The following is a 22108-nucleotide window of genomic DNA, read 5'->3' as shown; positions in this document are numbered from 1 at the left end:
CAAGCCGCCAATCGAACGGGACAAAATCTGGTACCGACGCCCTGGTGACGTAGGCAAACGGCGCTTCTCACTGCGTACGAATCGGAGGGCGCTTGTGGCCTCTATGGGGGCGGCTTAGAGACCGAACCCGGAAGCGAAGGCGCCTGTGGTAGCGTCAGGCGGTGCCGTGGTTCGGTTCGGGAGCGCGTCTGAGGCGGGAACGCGGTGAGTGAGCGGAGTGGGGCTGAGCCTTCCCCGCAGCGCGCCACAGGGTGGGTTTCCAGAAGCGCGCACTTTGCTCAGGGGAGAAGGTAGATTTCTTCAAAGTGATACACAGAGCGAGTGTTTCTGAGGAGGGAAAGCGACAAAAAAAAAAAATCCTCCCAGTCAGGTTCTTTGTAGCCGAGTACTAGTAGGTGGGAATTAATGTTTGATGAAGTCCAGTTCTGTGTAAAAAACCGCACTGAATCTCTTTGTATTGCAAAACATTGATCGGCAAAACGGAAATAAATTAGCTGCTTGAGAGTTTTGTAAGTGCCCTTGCCAATATCATAATATGTGTATGTGCTCCTAATACTATAGCCTGTATATGAGTTGGTTTCTTTTAAGTGTTTTTAATGAGACATTACATTTTTGCAAGTTGGCTTGGCATGGCATTCTCCCTTTCTTGCCACAGAGAAGGCATCGGTGCTTTGACAGAGTTTTTTTGTATTGCTACATGAGATGAACTTTAGTCTGAGATTGTGTGGTGCTGTGATACCTCAGTGCTCATGGTAGTGTAATAAAGGAGTAATGTTCATAGAGGGTTCATATACATGGGAAATCCTGTTGTCAGTTCAAAGAAGGCTAGCTGGATATTTTTTCTCAGTAGATATATCAATAACAGACAGAGGGTTGAGAGTGTAAAGTTCTCTCCCATTGCCCCAAGGTTCCAATCTCAGCTTAAGTATAGGTGTTTTGAATGTTTGCCTTGGAAATAACTCAAGACCTTGTCCTAGTTTTAATTTAAAGATGAGTTTTATATTCATTCTTTAGTTGTCTAAATCTGTGTTCACTAAAACCATTACAATTCCTTTCTTAACAGTTTCCCTATGAATGGACATCACCTGAGTCTTCCTACAGAAATTTTAAATCACTTGGATTGATTTGTAGTTGCAAACATGAGTGGCTCCAAACCTGATATTCTCTGGGCTCCACACCATGTTGATAGGTTTGTTGTATGTGACTCAGAACTGAGCCTCTATCACATTGAGTCTGCTGTGAGTTCAGAACTCAAAGCAGGATCTTTGCGATTATCAGAAGAAACTACAGCTACATTATTGTCAATAAATTCAGATACGCCATACATGAAATGTGTGGCCTGGTATCCTAAATATGATCCTGAATGTCTTCTAGCCGTTGGACAAGCAAACGGTCGAGTTGTCCTTACCAGTCTGGGCCAGGATCACAACTCAAAGTCCAAAGAGTTGATAGGAAAAGAATTTGTTCCAAAACATGCACGGCAATGTAATACCTTAGCGTGGAATCCATTGGACAGCAATTGGCTTGCTGCTGGCCTAGATAAACATCGGGCTGACTTTTCAGTATTGATCTGGGATATAAGTAGCAAATACACCACAGAGAGTGCAGTTGCCACAGAGAAAGTGAGACTTTCAGCTGGAGATACTGAAGCTGGACTGGTAGTGACGAAGCCGCTTTATGAATTAGGACAGAATGATGCTTGTCTTTCTCTTTGCTGGCTTCCACGGGACCAGAAACTTCTTTTAGCTGGAATGCACCGAAACTTGGCTATCTTTGACCTTAGAAATACAAGCCAAAAAATGTTTGTAAATACCAAGGCGGTTCAGGGAGTGACTGTAGACCCATACTTTCATGATCGTGTGGCTTCCTTCTATGAAGGTCAGGTTGCCATATGGGATCTCAGAAAATTTGAAAAACCTGTTTTGACTCTGACAGAGCAACCAAAGCCCCTAACAAAAGTAGCTTGGTGTCCAACAAGAACTGGACTGCTAGCTACTTTAACTAGGGATAGTAATATTATTAGATTGTATGATATGCAGCATACTCCCACACCTATTGGAGATGAAACTGAACCTACAATAATTGAACGAAGTGTGCAGCCATGTGAAAATTATATTGCTTCCTTTGCGTGGCATCCCACAAGTCAAAATCGAATGGTAGTTGTGACTCCCAACAGAACTATGTCTGACTTCACAGTTTTTGAAAGGATTTCTCTGGCATGGAGTCCAGTTACATCTCTTATGTGGGCTTGTGGCCGACACTTGTACGAATGCACAGAGGAAGGAAAGGCTAGTTCCTTTGAAAAAGACATAGCAACCAAAATGCGTCTCAGGGCTCTATCCAGGTATGGCCTTGATACTGAGCAGGTCTGGAGAAACCATCTTCTAGCTGGAAATGAAGATTCTCAGCTGAAGTCACTTTGGTACACTCTGCATTATATCCTTTAAAATGTAAAGCAATGTAAAATAAGAAAAGTTGTAAAGCACCTTATATACAGATCTGTCTCTATGTAGACCATGTATATTTCATATTCAAAGTGTAAAGGGCTTATAATGTAAATAGCGCAAGATATTGCAAATACTTTATGAATATTAAACATAGGAGTTGAAATTCTACTTTTCCAAATCCCAGGGGAAAAAATAATGGAGGAAAAAACATATCCTAGTATTTTTCTTTCCAGACGTCTGTTTATGGCCTTCTTCTCACCAAGACATTTCAAAATACACTTACAGAGGTATCCATTTGCAAGATCAGGGTAGTGTTTACATTAAATGTGGTCTGTTTGGTTTTTTTTTTTTTTTTTGGTAAATGTATTTAGGAAATCTTTCATTGTTGCAAGTGAAAGATCTCCTTACAATACAGCCTGAAAAGTAGGAACTAATCTTTGTAAAGAACTTTAAAGATTAAAAGTATGTAAGTGTTAAAAATTTGTTTTTAGGCATGATTGCATAGGACTCCAAAAATCTACCTGAATAGTTCCAAACCATTTAGACATTTATATACTTTTCCTGATTTATGGCCCAGTCACATTTACAAACCTGGAGGCAGAGTTAAATATGTCAGAATGTAGAAGTACCCCCACTCCCCCTTGCTTAGTGAAAACTTGGTCCATTTCATGCTATATACCTGGCTACCATTTGGGTGAAAAGCAAAACACATCTGTGGACAAACTGTAAAAAGCAGTCTACCTTTTGCTCTCTGCACACTTTCACTAAGGGCTTGTCTACATGGGAAAATTTACCAGCATAGTTATACCATTATAATTATACCTGTAAATTTCCCCATGTAGATAAGTCCTAATATTTACAGGCTATGGACTTGTCTAGACATATAGTTATTCAGGAACAGCTCTTCCAGAATATTTCTTCTTTCTGTTTAGCTACATCCACTTTCAGAGTTAGTTAAGATAAACGGGAACAAGGCACTTTTGGGATAGGAGTGTCTACGCATGGACTTATTCAGCAATAATTTCATGTATAGAAAAGCCCTAAATGTTGAGGTCTCCTGACACTTTTGGATGTTGGGTAGGCACTTAAGGGGAGAATCCATTAAGTTTCTTGTTGAAGAGACTTGACCTTTCTCTTTTCACCCTTTCCCCAAGTTGAGTCCCTTTTAGATTGTTGCTTATGTAGACTGTACCTGCCCTTCATTTTAGTGGGGACTGCTATTCAGAACCCTAGTGAGTGAGCTGGTGCTAGCAAACGCATAAACAAATTGGCAAGTAAGGAAATCTTTGACAGCAGTACATGGTACCATTTTCTTTATATCATGTTAATTTATGAAAAATTAGTAGTTCATTTTGCTTACAATGTTCTATTAGTGTGGTGATCTGTGGGTGAGCGTCCTATTGTGGAGAGGCTGGTACGTAAGACTAGTTGAATAGAAGCACATTTGAAAGAATGGGGTCTTTCTCCTGTAATTAAACATTAAGACTTTTTTTCATATTTCCTATACGTGTGAATACTTATGAAGCAATATACTGAAGATATGGATCAGAAGCTTACAGGAAACAAAGGGTCCTTAGTTTATGCAGGCATTAAATCAATTGTGAAGTCATCTTTGGGTAAGAACATTACTACTTTGATAATAATTATACTGTAGCGTGTTTACAAAAACTTAGTGGAGGCCAGTATGGTTTTTGTCACGTACAAAATTGTTAACTTGTTAGAACGCACGTTCAATTAAATGGAAAAAATGAATATGCAGAAAGATGATGCAGAAGCACAAGTAAACATTAGTTTCTAATTGGCTCTTGGATAAATAATTTGAAACTAAACATAATTTTTCCTCCAATAGCACCCAGAATTTCTGGTTTGCTTTGAAAGTCTGTTAATGTAGCGCAAAATGGGTTTCAACTTATTTGAAAGGTCTTGATATATTTTAAACGTTGCTTATCCTGATGTTATATAAAAGCTTGAAAATGATTAATTCTTTTTCTGTAACCATTGGACAATATAGTTTTTTTTTCTGTATAAGAATGCAGCAGCAGCCATATAGACTTTGTGCTGGATACTTCTTTGTATATGTCATATGTAATCAGTGATGTAAACAAAAATACTGAGTAAGTCCTCCATGTGTGTGAAAGAGAGGTGTGTGTATAAAAAAAATAAATCGCCCTCTTATCTACATGCCATGTGCTTGCTTAGCTGAATAAAAAGATGTTTCACTTATCTCAGTCTTGCTTCAAGGAGCTTTTAGAAGGTGTGGCTAAGCCCCTTGAAGAAGAATCTTGTCTTTTTTTTCTGGGAGGCACCTGGAATGTGTTTGGCTGCTGAGAGAAATAATGAACCCTAGAATACTAGTAATAACAGAAGCATGTACTGTTCTGTCACCTCATTCCTTTTTAAGCTTAATTTTTGCTTTTTTAAATCTGAAAATTTTGTTACAAAGTTCATAGGAGCAATGAAGTTTCCAGAATGTTGTGTTGGTAAGAAGACTTGATTGGAAATAAATATCAGTTTGATGTACATGCTAAGAAGCCATGTATTTACAACAAATTCTATGCTATACTAATGCTAAAACAAAAGCTTAGTAAATGTTCTTCTGTAAAACTAACTTTGTTTTCAATGAAGCTTGAAATTAAAATGTTGCAAATTCTGTCTGTCAGATGATTTAAATTGTCTTCCCTCTTAGGAACAACAGAGAATCTGAGGCATAGCAGGAGTGGGTCCGATAGGCAGGCAGATATTATTCAGTATCTAAGTGAGGAGAGGTCTTTGGCCTTGCAGCTCTGTGGGTGGATAAAGAAGGGAACTGATTTAGATGTGGAACCCTTTCTAAATTCTTTGGAACAAGAAGGAGACTGGGAGAGAGCTGCTGCTGTTGCACTTTTCAACTTGGACATACGGCGAGCAATACAGATCCTAAATAAAGGAGCTTCTTCTGAAAAAGGTATTTTGTACCTTCTAATTTTTTTTTTTTTATTTTTATTTTTTTTGGTTGTGGATATTTTGCCTTAATATTACTAGATCAGTTTTCCCTTCCATAGAAACTCAATCAGGGCATTAATGGCAGCAAGTGAACACACCCACCCTTGATACAACAACCACTTAATTCAGGAGGGTTGGATTGGGCCCCATGTTAGTTTTTAACAAGTTCTAATCTGTCACTCCCTTCTTTAATGCATCATTGGTCTTAGTCTCTCAAAAGAGCAAGGGATGATCTCATGCCCTGTACAAAATATACCCACTAGAACCCTAGAAATGCTGATATCTGGTCAAATACCCAAGACCAATCTTTTATAGAGGTGTTTCAGTTTTATATTACGTAAATAGATTGCTTTTCATTAGTTTTTAGTGTTTAGTGATGCAGGGAGCGAGGAAAGCCTGTCTGAATGTCGGCATATGTGGGCTATTTCAGATTATTGTAAAGTTCTTATTGGACAAGTTCTTCTAAATTTTTATCCCTATACTTGGTGGTTTTTGTTAATCAGGTGATCTGAACCTCAACGTAGTAGCAATGGCTTTATCAGGATATACAGATGAGAAGAACTCCCTTTGGAGAGAAATGTGCAGCACTCTAAGATTACAACTAAACAACCCCTACTTGTGTGCCATGTTTGCTTTTCTGACAAGTGAATCTGGTTCGTATGATGGAGTTCTGGTAAGCAAATTTTTGCCACACTAAACTTCCTTTTAAATGAATATATACAGAGGCCTATACATGAATTCTTTGAATTTAATTCAAACTAGAATTTATTATTGTTTACTTCCTCCTGATGCTTGTCGTTTTCTCGTGAATATTTCCTTTAAAAAATCATAAAATATTCATGAATAATCTATAAAAGATGGAATAAAATTCTAGCTAAAAATGTCAGTTCTTTTAAGTTTTACTATGATGAGAGTTCGTTTAGGTTTTTTCTGTAATCGTAAACTCGTTGTAAAACTATACAAAACTACATGAATAACCCTTTAAAATTATAGTTGGGATAGTCTCTTTCAAACACTAAAAGACAATGTTAAGAAAATACTTAACGAGGTAGGAAAGCAAATGAGTGAGAAGATGGCAAAAGGGGGGAGGAAGGGAAAGTAGAGAAGAGGAATAAATTCATCAAATTTCCTCCATGTTTTTCCTGAAGTGAGCATTCCAATTCACTCAATTGTCGTCTTTGTTGTTTTTTAAAATTTGCTAGAAAATGGATGTTTTTAAATATTTAAAAGAAAGCATAAGTAAGGTAGTCAATCTTCTGGAAAAACAAATCAAAATGTCTTAAAACAGCTGGCATAGTAGAATAGGGTAATCCTATGCATAGCGCCCTACCCAATTCACGGCCATGAAAAATGCATCACGGATCATGAAATCTGGTCTTTTGTGTGCTTTTGCCCTATACTGTACAGATAAAGGGAAGGATAATAAATGGTAATTTTTTTGAATAAAATATACTTGAAATTAAAGAGTCTTGAGTTTTTTCCCAGTTTACCTTTTTATGGGAAAAAAAAAAAAAGACAGGTTGGGATTTCCAATGAAAGATATTCTCTTTGCTGTCCTGAAAATCTCAGGACCTAAGAGTGACAGCAGGATTTTTAAAAGAAGCAACTGAGCGTAGATACTCCATTAGAATGAAGCTCAAAGAGAATGATTTGATTGTGGCCAGAGCTTAGTAACAGAAGAAAAAAAGCAGAAAGCAAATAGAGTTGCCTTGACAGATGTTAGTTTGTCAAATGTATTAAAAAGAAAGCCGTATTCTGTATTTTCTGTGTTACAATTTTACCTTATAATTAGGGCTGTCAAGCAATTCAAAAAATTAATTGCAATCTCACTGTTAATAATAGAATACTGTTTAAATATTTTGGGATGTTTTCTACTTTTCAAATATATTGATTTCAGTTACAACAATACAAAGTGTACAGTGCTCACTTTATATTTTTGATTAAATATATTTGTGCTGTAAAAACAAAATAGTATTTTTCAGTGCAATCTCTATCATGAACGTTTAAATTACAAATGTAGAATTATGTACAAAATAACTACATTCAAAAATAAAACAAAGTCCACTCAGTCCTACTTCTTGTTCAGCCAATCGTTCAGACAAACAAGTTTGCAGGAGATAATGCTGCCCCTTCTTGTTCACAATGTCACCTGAAAGTGAGAAGGCATTCTTCTGGCATTATTGCGGCTGGAGTTGCAAGATTTTTAAATGCCAGATGCGCTAAAATATTAATATGTCCCTTCATGCTTCAACCACCATTCCAGAGTACATGCTGATGATGAGTTCTGCTCGATAACAATCCAAAGCAGTGCAGACCGATGTGCAAGTTCATTTTCATCATTGGAGTCAGATGCCACCAGCAGAAGGCCGATTTATTTATTTTTATTTTTTGGTGATTCACGTTCTGTAGTTTCCGCATCGGAGTGTTTCTTTTATGACTTTTGAAAGCATGCTCCACACCTCTTCCCTCTCAGATTTTAGAAGGGACTTAAGATTCTTAAACCTTGGGTCAAATGCTGTAGCTATCTTTAGAAATCTCACATTGGTTCCTTCTTTGTGTTTTGTTCTTAAGGAAGTGTTCTTAAAATGAACATGTGCTGAGTCATCATCCGAGACTACTATAATATGAAATATATGGCAGATAAAATAGAGCAGGATTCATTTTTTTTTGAGTTTATCGCATGAGTTAACTGCGATTAATCGACAGTCCTACTTGTAATGTGTGACTGTAGAAAGCAATTGTATGGTTATCCTCTGATTGTGTGGCTAGAATTGATACCTTCGTAATTGTTCTCTGAACCTGCCTAGGAGATAAACTTGGTTTAACTGTTTGGTGTTCCACAGAATGCTTATAGGTTAATCTGTAACTGTTAAGAGTTCTAACTTTAGGTTTTTGGTCTGTATGGTGAAAGATTAGAGGAGCTGTAAGATAATTGAATGTTTGTACCCCTAAGCCAACAGCTAGAAAGAGATCTATCTTGTTTAAATAGACTGTAAGTTCTTTGGGGCAGAGAGTCTCTTACCCTGTTTGTTCAGTGTCCAATACAATGGGCACTAGTCTCATTTGAGGTCTGTTGTGCTACTATAATACCAATAATAAATAACAGAATTATTGAAGTTATTTTAATGTCTTTAATATGATTTTTTTCAAGAAAGACATTTTAATATCACTGTCTACTTTTCCTCTTCACTTCACCATCCCCTCCTATCTTTCTTCTCTCACTAGCACATGTTTTCCAGCCTTCTCCTTGTATTCTCCACTATACGTGCTGGAAGCACTATGGACCAGCACTGTGACTTGCCAGCTTTCCCTAGACTGAAGTGCAACTTATTGGGTCTGACACTCTTGCCATTGTGGTAGATTGCCCTGGTAATGGTTTTGTGACTAAGTCTAAGCGTAAAAAGGCACCTGGCACTTAACATCACAATATGAGGACACCTCTTATTCATGTGCATAATGAAATTCATGGTATTAGTTATACAGTAAGTCTAGTGTTCTGTTTAGAAGCAATGAGTGATTTGGAAATTTGAGCTTGTTTTACCATATATGTCTGTCTTTCCCCACAGTATGAGAATAAGGTAGCAGTACGAGACAGAGTGGCATTTGCTTGTAAATTCCTCAATGATGCACAGGTGAGTGTGTATTTGAATATTCGCATTAAGCTGATATGCCATCCTGTATTTTTAATCAGACCCTTTTTATAGAAAATTCTGAAGTGTGAATAATGGAAGTAATGATACAATGTGTTCCTTTCCTGAAAATAAAAAGGAATAAATTATCGGATTATACCTTCAGTCTGATTTCCAGTTGTGATAATTAGGGTCAATATTAATACTTTCACTATTTTATAGCATGTTACTATGTTAATAGTTGTATGGTATTAACAGTAAATGTATCCTATTAGAAATACTTGAAGATGAGCAGATGTTGGACAGCATAATTCTGAAATACTATGAAATTTGTATATAAATTTAGATATGCTAATATTCTATATCAGGGATTATAACAAATATCTTTACTAGCAGCCTTATAATTATAGGCTCTTATTCCACAACTGATTCTGCATAGGTGATTGCCCATTTACTTCAGTGGAGCTTCATGCTGACACAGAGTTCTGCTTGCATGGTGTCAGTGGCTGGATCAGGACCAAACAGCGTAGAGGAAGTTTTTACAATCTGTCTCTTGGTTGCCCTTTCTTCTTTGTCTGGCTCACATAAACATACGTGGTCAGGTTAGCAAACAAAAAATAAGCATCCTTCAATTAGTGATCTTATCTAGGCATTTGAATTTGTTCAATCTGTTTTCAAGGGAAATGTTGGTTAAACACTTTTACATGCCTGTAACAAACTAATCTGATTAAGCTACACAGAATGTTTCTTTGCTGTTTAAATGCTCCTTAAATTGTTGTCTAACTGTGAAGAAGCTCTTTCAAAGAGTGTGTATTAATCTCTAAAACTTGACTTCAGAGCATGTGTTGTACTGGTGGAACAGCAAACACTTAATTCCAGATTAAGTTAAGAAAAATCAAATAGGTTGTTTGACAGTAGGAAAGGGTATTTTTAAATTACTGAAACAGTGGCTCAGCTTTTGTTTTCCCACCATGTGAGGAAACTTGAGTACGTTTGCCAGGATTTTGACTTTGATGCAATGAAGTGTATGTTTCTGTATTTTACACTCATTTTTCTGCATAAATTCCAGCAGATACCTCTTTAGTTGAAATAATCTCTCTTAAGGAGAAAATTTAATAAAAAAGTTGAAGTGTTGGCATGTGCTAAATTGGTCACATTAAAAGGTCATGAGCAGAAAATGAAGGTGGAAATCCTCTATTTTTGTAGCTGAATAGATTCATTGAAAAGCTGACAAATGAATTGAAAGATGCTGGGAACTTGGAAGGAATTCTGCTGACAGGACTGACAAAAGATGGCGTGGACTTAATGGAAAGTTATGTTGATAGAACCGGGGATGTCCAGACAGCAAGCTATTGTATGCTCCAGGTTAGTATTTCTCTCCTGAAATAATTTCAGGTTACTCCATTATTCTTCAGCACTATAGTAATATATCTTATATAGCGAACTGAAAAGTGCTTCTTAGCATGTATTAAAAAATGAGATGATACATCATGTACAGTCTATCTACTTTACTTTCAGTGTTTCATTTGGCACCTTAGAAGCAGAGGTTCTCATTGCTCTTTCTGAGGCAAGACATGGAATACTCCTTTCCCCTTCCACTAGCTGGGCTGGGCACACCTAGCTATGGTCTGATACTGACTGAGCTCCCAAGCAGGATCCAGGGATGTTGCTCTGGTAAATGTACCAGAACTGGTGGCAGAGGAAGTTGGATTCTTACCATGTCTTTGCTTCTGGATTGTGTTGGCAGAGTTGCTGTCACCACCACCATTGACCTTTTTCATACTTAACTTTTGGATAGTGAGTTTAGTCTTCTGATGTCTGGTCTACTTCTAAAGCCCTGTGGGTCTGGGTTGTTAAGGGATATCAGAGTGCAAGTGTTTTCAACCTGATAAGAAGACTTAAGCTTAGGGTAAGTATCTGATACACTTTTCAAGCTCTGCACCAGTGTATGTGACTGAATGTATCCTATCATATCATTATACCCCTTCTGCTTTGCTGTGTTCTAAATTTTTGTCCATCCTGATCCGGTACACATGCTGGCTCCCTCTCCCCTTCAGATCTCTCCTCAATTTTGCCTTTTCCCATGTTCCCTCCTTTGTATAATACACACAATGAAAATACTAGTTAAAAAAAACCAACCCAACATTGTGTGCCATGTCACTATAGCAACTGTGTGAAAGCACAGCTTTTTCACACACTTGTTTTTACATGCTCCTCCCCATCCTGATGTTATACTTCCGTGTACTGTCCATCTTATTTGCTTAAATTGCAAGCTCTTTTGAGTGGGGCTCATGTTTGTGTAAAGTGCTATGCACCTGCAAAGCACTATGTAGAAATGTAAACAATAAAACTTTGTTGTTAATCATAATCTATGAATTAAAATATTGAATACTTGGACAATATGCATATCATGCTTGCAACAAAGCTTGGTACGTTTATAAGATACATGGGTTTCTGAATAGTACTAAAGTGTAGTATTGCATTATAGTTCATGTTTGCTGAATTTTTATTTAATAGATAATTTTGAATGTTTCCTTTAGTCATAATACATTGTATTGCTTCAGATATCTTTTACCACATCATATGAAACCCTCTGAAGAAATAAGTTGTATTGTGTAGAGATGTAAAATATTTAAGTTAACTGATAAGTATTAGTCTTTCTGTCAATATATTGCAGTTAGTGCTTAAAACAAATTAGTGGCAGCCCCAGACCCTGTCTCCCATCGTGTTAATGATTAAATGGTTAACCAATATAATTTGAATAGTTTGAACGGGTACGTTTAAAAATGATATTTAAATCCCTGGTATTGTGTATGTTGGTGGTTTATTTCATGCTTTAGGGTTCTCCGTCCGACGTACTTAAGGATGAGAAGGTTCAATACTGGATTGAGAACTACAGGAATTTGTTGGATGCTTGGAGGTTCTGGCATAAACGAGCAGAATTTGACATCCATAGGAGTAAGCTGGATCCCAGTTCAAAACCTTTAGCACAGGTAAACATGAACTATATTTTTGTGAGCATTTAATAAGGTAAAAAGTTAGTCCTTCAGCACCTCATCCATCGGTTTTCCTTTCCCGCGTTCATCACAGCATCCAATCAGACCTAGCACAGCCTTATGTGCCTTCAGTAGGCCCAGTCCTTCCAACCTTTTCTAAAGGATTTGGGACCTTCTTGGACCCAGGGATCCTGTCCATTTGCTGGGGAAGAAGGTTCTGAGGCCTTTTAAAACCAGGCTGTTTATCTAAAATTCCTGTCTTTCTGTTGGTCCCTGGAAAATAGAGTGTGAACTCTGTGTGTGTGTGTGTGTGTGTGTGTGTGTGTACGCCTCTCTAGAGGGTAGCTTCAAAGGGCTGACAACGGAGGAGTTGCATTAGAATCCCTACGAGAGAGGGTACATACTGTTACAATAACACATACACAATTGCCTTTTTAATGCAATGTACCCCCAAAGTATTCAATTAGTATTTGATAAGGTTTTAACGTAATTCATAAGATTTGTTCAGGATATTGTCGGTCTGTCACACATGCACAGAGAAATGAGGCATGTACTCATTGTTAGCTACATCTTGGCCTCCACCTGCAGAAAGGAAGGCCTGGTTTAAGGCCATGCTGAAAATGTTGCTGCAAGAGCCTGTTAAATATACCTAGGGCAGGCAGGGTGGTGGTGGTCTGACAAAAAGCTGCAATCTTGATTGTTAGCTGATGGAAAATAGTACTGAAAAAATCCCAGTTTCCCCTTACGAAACAGTGGAAATAAGCTGTCAAGTCTTTTATTAAAATAAGCTCGTTTTTGTTCAGTGTTTGTCTTGTTTTTTTTTTAAGCAGGTGTTTATTTTTATAAGTAGAGTAGAAAGATGCCTTCCAACAACTTTGATTTCCAGCACTTTCTATGGTGAAAGCAGGTTCCTTCATCCTCTGCTAAAAAGAATCATTCAAACTGCAGCAGCCCATTGAGCTCTACACTTGTCCCGTTCACTGTAAGAAAATACTGACCGATACGGTGACAAATATTGATTAAAATGTGCCCTGGTTGTTTTTTGGTTTTTTTTTGGTGTGTAAGATATAAAATACCTTAGATAGCTAAAGAAACAAGAATCAGTTTTTTCCTTAAAATAGCGTCCTGTAGAATCCTACAGCCTTGTATCTCTAAAGATTCTAAACTTGGTATCTGTCTACCTTCGTGTTCTGGTTAGAACCTCAGATAGGCACTCCTATGTATATTTTACAAACACAAATAAATAGGTTGCTGTTATTGACTTAAGGTGTTTTTTGTGGGTTTTTTTTTATTCTGTAGCTGGTTGCAAACTGTCTATTTTGGATGAGATTTTTGCTTTTTATCTTAAATCAGCAAAGCAAAAACATCTCAATTCATGAATATAACTGGATTATTGGTTTACCCTATTGCAAGTATCTCATTCCTATTATTAATTTTGGCTCTTGTCTGTGTTTTTTTGTAGGTATTTGTGAGTTGCAATTTCTGTGGGAAATCAATCTCTTATAGCTGTTCAGCCATTCCTCATCAGGGCCGAGGTTTTAGTCAATATGGAGTAAGTGGCTCACCAACCAAGTCAAAGGTTACAAGCTGTCCTGGTTGTCGGAAACCCCTTCCTCGCTGTGCACTTTGCCTAATAAATATGGGGACTCCAGTTTCCAGCTGCCCTGGTATGGCACAATTTTAAGAAACTCCTTTTTAATGTTAAAATGCAGTACTATTTAAAGGCACATGATTAGTGGCTCCTGTTTAATGACATTGCATTTGTAACTCTTTCTAGTCTTACAATTATTTTGAAAAACTTCTCTCATTGAGTGAAAGATTCACTGGTTCAAATCCCACCCAGTTCAATGATGAGATCCCTGATTACAGTTGTTTGATGTCTGACCGTATGGAAATGAGTTGTTCCTGACCTTTTGCCTGTAGGGTATCAACTCCCTCAGTAAACATGGAGGTTACCCTCTCACTGCTAGAGAGTAGGCTCTCCCAAGTAGATGAGGTACTTTCTGCATTGTAGCCCAGTGTTCTTCTCTTGCTGCTACTGCCCAAGAAGATGTATGTATCCTATGGCTCAAGAGTTCAGTCTTCTGGAGTCTAGTCACACATAGGAGAAGTGTGAGTTTAGTAGTCAGAACACAGGACAGGGAAGAACTAAGAATTCCTGATTTCTAATCCTGACTCTACCGTTTTCCTTTATGAATTTTGGGCAAGTGACTTGACCTCTCTGCTTCAGTAAAATGAGAATAAAACTTAGTTACGTACTTAACAGGATTGTTGGGATTAATTTGATGTTTGTAAAGTGATCTCAAGATGGAAATATGCTATAGAATTGCTAAGAATTTCATGCTATAAACAAAAAGTAGGTAAAATAATACAATAAAATAATACAATAATACCATTTACTAAAGTTGTAAATTACTTGTTGACAAATAACTGTAGGGTGAGAAACAAAGGCAATGGCTGCCAGTTAAAGCTATTAAATATATCTAAGAATATGCACTTCTTACTTTAAGTGTGGAGACTTATTACGTGTACCTTAGAAAGTTTAGCCAACTGTTTCCATTTTACTGCAACATGAAACGTGAATAAGATTAATTCATGCCTTGAAATTAAAATTTAAAAAGCACTTTACATTTCTAAAATGTAATTATAATAAAACTTTTCCTCTTCCCTATGACAGCGATGTGTCCTTGATCATGTCCCCTTTTGACCCTGCAACTCCCTCTTGGTGCTTGCAGTCTCTCGCTGGTAGTGAGAACAAGATACACCCGATCCCAGCTTGTGGGGGCTCATTAACTATTTTTTTTTAACACAGAGTACAAAAACCTCATTGTTAGTCCCTCAATTCCACCCCTACTTCTGGTGCTGTGGTTAATTATGACAAATGTCTTTTCCCAAGTTCAGGGGTCAACAGCCACTCTTCCTGGAGCAGAGTTGTAGCTCAAATGGCTCTCTCCTTTAAATCAAGAGTCCACAGCTCTCCTGTTGCTGGGTTGTATTTCAGAACAGGTTCATTCTCCTGAGGTCAGGTTTCAGAGTAGCAGCCGTGTTCGTCTGTATCCACAAAAAGAAAAGGAGGACTTATGGCACCTTAGAGACTAACCAATTTATTTGAGCATAAGCTTTCGTGAGCTACAGCTCACTTCATCGGATGCATTCAGTGGAAAATACAGTGGGGAGATTTATATACATAGAGAACATGACACAATGGGTGTTACCATACACACTGTAATGAGAGTGATCAGGTAAGGTGAGCTATTACTGGGGGGCAGAGGAGGGGGATTTGTGTCCATTTAGTCTTTCATGTAGAGACTGTCCAGTTTGGCCAATGTACATGGCAGAGGGGCGTTGCTGGCACATGATGGCATATCACATTGATGTGCAGATGAACAAGCCTCTGATAGTGTGGCTGATGTGATTAGGCCCTATGATGGTGTCCCCTGAATAGATATGTGGACACGGTTGGCAATGGGCTTTGTTGCAAGGATAGGTTCCTGGGTTAGTGGTTCTGTTGTGTGGTGTGTAGTTGCTGGTGAGTATTTGCTTCAGGTTGGGGGGGCTGTCTGTAAGCAAGGACTGGCCTGTCTCCCAAGATCTGTGAGAGTGATGGGTCATCCTTCAGGATAGGTTGTAGATCCTTGATGATGCGTTGGAGAGGTTTTAGTTGGGAGCTGAAGGTGATGGCTAGTGGCGTTCTGTTGTTTTCTTTGTTCTGTAGTAGGTAACTTCTGGGTACTCTTCTGACTCTGTCAGTCTGTTTCTTCTCTTCAGCAGGTGGGTATTGTAGTTGTAAGAACGCTTGATAGAGATCTTGTAGGTGTTTGTCTCTGTCTGAGGGGTTGGAGCAAATGTGTTTGTATCGTAGAGCTTGGCTGTAGACAGTGGATCGTGTAGTGAGGCTCATTCACCTGCACATCTACCAATGTGATATGCCATCATGTGCCAGCAATGCCCCTCTGCCAGGTACATTGGCCAAACTGGACAGTCTCTACGTAAAAGAATAAATGGACACAAATCAGACGTCAAGAATTATAACATTCAAAAATCAGTTGGAGAACACTTCAATCTCTTTGTTCACTCGATTACAGACCTAAAAGTGGCAATTCTTCAACAAAAAAACTTCAAAAACAGACTCCGAAAGACTGCTGAATTAGAATTAATTTGCAAACTGGACACAATTAACTTAGGCTTGAATAAAGACTGGGAGTGGATGTGTCATTACACAAAGTAAAACTATTTCCTCATGTTTATTTCCCTCCCCCATCTGTTCCTCAGACGTTCTTGTCAACTGCTGGAAATGGCCCACCTTGATTATCACTACAAAAGGTGTGTCTCTTCTCCTCTCCCCCCCCCCCCCCACCGTAATAGCTCACCTTACCTGATCGCTTTCGTTACAGTGTGTATGGTAACGCCCATTGTTTCATGTTCTCCGTGTATATAAATCTCCCCACTGTATTTTCCACTGAATGCATCTGGTGAAGTAAGCTGTAGCTCACAAAAACTTATGCTCAAATTTGTTAGTCTCTAAGGTGTCACAGGTACTCCTTTTCTTTCTCCTTTGGTCAGGAATTCCCCACTGTTGTTCTGGAACTGGGTTAGAGTTCAGTCTAGCTTCTCCCCAGCTGGCCCCTCTTTACTCAGTCCTTTCACTTCTCACCTTAGAGAGGTTAGCAGGCAAGCAGCTCTCCTGCTAGTCTCTGGGAGCTCCTCTCTCCAAGAGCACCCTTCTCCAACTGAGCTCTGGTAGCCTCCTGTCAGGTTCAGGGGCTCATTAGTTAGTTGCCAACCACACCCCCATGGCAGTTAATTGCTTACAGATGGGCTCATTCTCCTTAAAGAAGCCTGTCATGGATAGACTGGGTTCTGACTCCCCATAAGGGCCAGCCACCCTGTGATGCTCCCCCATATGTATAATATCTGTTGCAAAAATTTTATTGCTAACTAGCCAACTAATATGTCCTCAGCTGTGCTGTCATGAGTTTATTTCATAGCTGTAACATCCTTGAGTCTTACTGGTTAAATTCTATACAAATTGTGTTGAAGCTCTCTCTCACTAACAATGCTTATAGTTCAGTATTGTGATATTACAGACATGGAGTATAGTATTGTGTTGTCTCATATACACACATCTTTTCCAACTGTTTCACCAGCTTATCTTAAGATTTCTTTATTGCAATTGTTTCCCTTTATAGCTAATTGATATGTTACTATGAGGTTCTGGAGTAACACCCTTCCAAAGCAGAAAAGAAATCCTCACAATGAAATAGCAAAAAGAAAAGGAGTACTTGTGGCACCTTAGAGACTAACCAAAGGTGCCACAAGTACTCCTTTTCTTTTTGCGAATACAGACTAACACGGCTGTTACTCTGAAACAATGAAATAGCTAACATTAGAAAATGTAGCAGTTATTGCAAAAGAAATAGTGTGAAATGAAGCTATTAATAGGCAAGAAATTACTGAGACAGTAAGAGCTAAAACAGTAGCTCAGCAAAATAATTCTATTGCTTGTTCTATTCTTCCTGTTATATTAGCAAAATTAATAAACAGGTGAAAATGTTAATTACCTCTGTTAGGGGTAGAAGTGATTGTTATAAAATCTCAAAATAGAAATGTATTGCAAATACTCTCATATCTTCTGGCTTCTCAGTAGGTTTCATAAGATCTCAGTAGCTTTGGGAGTACCAAAAAGTCATGTCAAATACACACATGGTAACACTAATATTTTAAAATATTTGTGCTTAAATGAGAAATACCATATTGAAGAAAAATGCTAAAGCTTTCAAGATAGTTATTTAATAAATTATTCTACTTTTTCATTTATTTTGGGGTGATAAATTAAGAAAAAGTTATCAGTTTATTTCTGGTTCCAAATCAAGCTCCTACTTTGAATTTTAAGTTCTTTTAATACTCCAATATAGCACAGATATTGACTGAAAGTTCTTACCTATCCATAGGAGTATCAAAGTCAGATGAAAAGGTGGATCTTAGCAAGGACAAGAAATTAGCCCAGTTCAACAACTGGTTTACATGGTGCCATAACTGCAGGCATGGTGGTCATGCTGGACACATGCTCAGCTGGTTCAGGTAAACTGACACAATTAAACATGTAGGCTCTCACATAAATTATGTCTAATGTGCCATATCAGACATATACTTCCTTGGCTGTAGTCTTTATTATATATTGTATTTACTTGTCTGGTATTACATAAAATATAATTTAAGGCATATGCACAAGTGAACCAAGCTTGAGTTTGAGATTTCAGCTTTAACTCTGCATCTCCTGATTTTTGAATCCTTCATCTCCAAGTATTAATACTGCATTAATGCTAGCTTTTGCATGGAATGTATATGTCAGCAGAGCCAAATTTCTGCTATCATCCCACAGTGGAGAGTCTGAGCATTTGCTTGAAATTCAAGACAGTTGTGTGTGATTACAAGACATTATATAACCAGTAATGGCCAGTCATCCAATTAACCCCTCTGCCATTGTGCTGAAAGCCATGCCCTACCTAGAAACCGCTGTAAACATGAACAAACTTTCTCTTTTCCTTGACTGTCTTGGCATACTGGTACTGCTTGATGGTTTTATTTGGAAAGATGTAGGGGAGATCTTTAATCCCTATGTCAGGACAGAAATGGAGAATTCCTGTGGGGGACAACCATTGTTAGGGGTGTTCCAACAGAAAGGGAAGCAGGCTGCCCATGGAAGCAGTCTGACAGAGTGGTGAACTTGCCAATTGGACAAAAGGCTGCTGTTTATCATGGTACTGGGGGTCAGTATTGCTTTGGATCTAGGACAGTGTGTTAATTTCACAAATGTAAATAGTGATTTCACTTTGACAGTCCTGAGGTTTTTTTGTCTTGTCTGTGTTTTTTAAATTTTGATGTACTGTGTTGAAAACATATTCCCTTCTATTTTCTCATGTTATGTTGTGAGGACAGGTGTCAAATGTCAGGTTCATTGGAGTTGTATTCTGACAGTTTAGCAGCATAGCTTAGTTTCTAGGTTGCCTCATGATTTATTGCAAGATGTAGCATGTTGCCCATTAACTATTCTGTGTCATGCACAGTAAGTAGCTTTTTATCCCATTAAACTGTAGGATTTATTAAATTAGGGTCTCTTCTCTCTAGATGTCATGTTATGCCTCCTGCAGTTGGTGCCTACTGCTGGGGATATTTGAGCCCAATTTGTCACACTATATTAAACTCCCTGTCTTGAATTTAAACTTTGAATGTCACAATTTTACATATGAGAGAGAGCATTTTCAAAGATGTAGACAGAACAAGAGAGAGTGTCATTTTAATTTTATCTACTTCAAGTTGACAGTGTGAAACTTACTTTCTGAGCTTCTATGTCCTTTCTGCCTATATTTTCATATAGTTAAAAGGGCTGATCTTCTGCTTTCAGATAACTTATTGCTGATTTATCCTATATGCTTTATTACTGTTTTCAAATTATGTTCAGCTATTGATTTCTCTTTGGTCATGTTGCTGCACAGATTTACATTTTGGGACATACAGGACTGAGATTACAAAGCTGTTCTTTTACAGTGTTATAATTCCCAGTTTCCTTTCTCATCCAGAGACCATACTGAGTGTCCAGTTTCTGCGTGTTCATGTAAATGTATGCAGCTGGATACTACAGGGAATCTCATCCCAGCAGAGACTGTTCAGCCATAAAACAACCGAGTTTCAAAATGTGGAGCTAACAGATGTCCTTCACAGCCTAAATACATACCTCAGAACAAGTAACTCATGACTCACCCATAGTGGGGAAAAATAAATCCTTGTGTTCGATCAGCAATTTTGGTGTGTGAAATAGTTTAGATGTGCTTCACAGAGCCAGGCGTTGCTGGAATGAGCCTTTTAAGTGTGCCATGTGGACTATAGTTAGTGGGTTGAAGCAGATCCTTTTAGAAATACTTCCACAGGCTTTGTTGAAATTCAAAGCACCCTACAAGAAGAATTTTTCAGAGTAACATTGAACAATCCTTGAATCTGCCATCCAAGATGAGCCAGTGTTGCATGCTGGTTTTAGTATGAGTTCTGGGCTTTCAACATAGATAATTGAAGACTGTTGTTGAGAAAATCCTGAGTTATGCTGTAGCTTTCTATCTTCATTCATCACTGCTCATTATATGCAAAGGAAAGAATTTCAAAGAAAAGTATCAAGAGTCCAGCTATTAAAACATTTAATTTCCCCCTATGGATTTTTCTTGAAGGAAAAGTTGCATTCATGTAATTTTTTTCTGTATTAATTTTGTTAATACTAAGACTATTTCAGTGCAAGTTCAGCTACATATCTTGCTGTTTTGAATGTAAAATCTTTCATTCAAGTTTTTTCCTAACAAGAAACAGTTTTGAAGAATTATTTCATAAAAAGCGGAATATCCACTTCAAAACAGAATACAAATAAATCCTGATTCATTTTTAATGAAGGACTCTGTGTGCATGCAAAATATTATCAAAACTCTCATTTTGTAAAAATTAATCAGATTCAATTCAAATTTATGATTACTGGACCAGTTTAAATTTCAGATAACCTGAAGATTTTGAATATTCAGTGTTTACCGGCTCTTGTGAAATGCACCAATTCTAATTATGCTACAGATTACCAGTGGACATTGGCCCTCCTCATAAAATTGCACAGTTTTTAAAGTTTCTGGTCAAGAGCAGTTTCATAACCTGTTGCTAGTCAAGAAATAAAATTCCTTAGTGGAGCACTGAGTGTCATTTGGCCACACTATACTTGGCTCTAGTGAGTGTTTGTCCTTAATTTTTATAAGCAACAAAATTCACACATTTAGAAGAAACTGCTTTAAGGTATGTGACAATAACATCAGTTTATTTGGTGTGTGTGTGGTTTTTTTTTTTTTTAACTGGTGAATAAAAATTGATACTTAACACTTATGTATTGTCACTCAAAACCCCAAATGTTAGAAGATGGAACACTAGCAATAAATGCTATCTTATTGCCAGTATTGTGAAAAATTGGTCTTTAAAAAATAGAACATACTGTAAGATACTACTGGTTACCAGCATTCCACTGTATTGGCAATAAAGTAGAAGCCAAATGTAAATTATGTATATGATGCATCACCAGCGACAGTGGGTTTTTTTCCTGATTAAACCAATTAATGTTTTAATACATTTATTACTTTACCCTACCCTAAAATTGTTACCTAATTGGTAGTCTTATTTTTAAACTAAATTGTAAAAGGTACTTGATATTTGATTATTTGTACAAAGGCTTACTTGGAAGAGGAAAAGTTTGTCTTATTAGCAGGAAATATTTATTTCTAGCTACCCATTTATATTTTGCACGCTTTGTTTTGATGTTGTCAGGGGTTTCTGCCGATCTGAAATATATGCCATTTAATAAATGTAATTTTGAATTTAATGCATAAGGTATTGTTCTAATGATATAGTGCAGGCAATGTAATATTTAGGTTTCAGTTTCACAGGAATCTGGATTTTTTCAAATGTCAATTTTTTATTTTGAATTCTTCCCCCCCCCCCCCCAAATTCAGTATGTACAACAGCATGACTACTTATTGTCATCTTTCCCTCATGTAAAGGTGTTCTCATTTTGAATTGTCAGATCCTATTCTCATGAAATTAGAAGCTTACTTTGATTTTCTTCATGTCTTTAAATCCTGAGAGTTAAGAATGTTTGTATATTCTGATACAGCATAAGCACATGTAGTCCGTGCTCAAGCTTTCAGGCATATACATTATATTTTAACACTCCTTTCAGTATAACACGAGAAGTGTAATGTCTTCAACATTTTAAACTTGTTAATCCATTATCACTGTTTTCTCCTGTGCTGGTTTTAAAATAATAAAGTTGTAGTTTGTCTGTCTGATTTGCTGCTTTAACCTGAATTGCTTCTTTGTGGTTTTTATTTTCATGGTCTCTTAGCATTCTACTGATGCCACAGTCCATGAAGGTAGAAGTACAGTAAAGAATAAATGTACATGCAATTTCTGTTAATGAAATGCTGTTTTTTCAATATTTTTGGTTTAGGTTTCTATACTGGATTCATATTTATTTGAT

General features: G+C 37.5%; 2 protein-coding genes and 1 long non-coding RNA gene across 4 annotated transcripts in view; 2 read left to right on the top strand and 1 right to left on the bottom strand.

Annotated features, from left to right (window-relative positions):
• The first annotated feature begins 69 nt into the window (after positions 1 to 69).
• MIOS (meiosis regulator for oocyte development) lies at positions 70 to 21936 on the top strand. Of its 2 annotated transcripts, none has more exons than XM_048838223.2 (11): positions 70 to 204; positions 1064 to 2436; positions 3965 to 4063; positions 5134 to 5391; positions 5933 to 6102; positions 8996 to 9061; positions 10265 to 10423; positions 11899 to 12051; positions 13517 to 13721; positions 18006 to 18135; positions 19635 to 21936. In XM_048838223.2, the coding sequence occupies exons 2-11, from the start codon at positions 1140 to 1142 to the stop codon at positions 19729 to 19731; spliced, it is 2634 nt and encodes an 877-aa protein (XP_048694180.1). In that variant the 5' UTR covers positions 70 to 204; positions 1064 to 1139; the 3' UTR covers positions 19732 to 21936. The 2 variants fall into 2 exon arrangements, with proteins under 2 accessions (XP_048694180.1, XP_074981940.1); XM_075125839.1 differs by lacking the exon at positions 70 to 204 and adding an exon at positions 229 to 251.
• The window catches only part of UMAD1 (UBAP1-MVB12-associated (UMA) domain containing 1), a 184904-nt gene continuing 162950 nt past the window's right edge, over positions 155 to 22108 (top strand). The window contains exon 1 of the mRNA XM_048838225.2: positions 155 to 204. The gene's annotated coding sequence lies outside the window, so the exon portion shown is untranslated. The remainder of the gene's footprint in view (positions 205 to 22108) is intronic.
• On the bottom strand, positions 14434 to 18040 carry LOC125631471 (uncharacterized). The gene is made up of 2 exons (XR_007354956.2): positions 17616 to 18040; positions 14434 to 15105 (listed from the first exon to the last, which is right to left on the bottom strand). It is a non-coding gene; the product is annotated as an uncharacterized LOC125631471 (long non-coding RNA).

Source organism: Caretta caretta, chromosome 2 (assembly GCF_965140235.1).
Source record: "Caretta caretta isolate rCarCar2 chromosome 2, rCarCar1.hap1, whole genome shotgun sequence".
NCBI lineage: Eukaryota > Metazoa > Chordata > Testudines > Cheloniidae > Caretta > Caretta caretta.
This window is presented reverse-complemented; position numbering and strand designations above follow the sequence as displayed.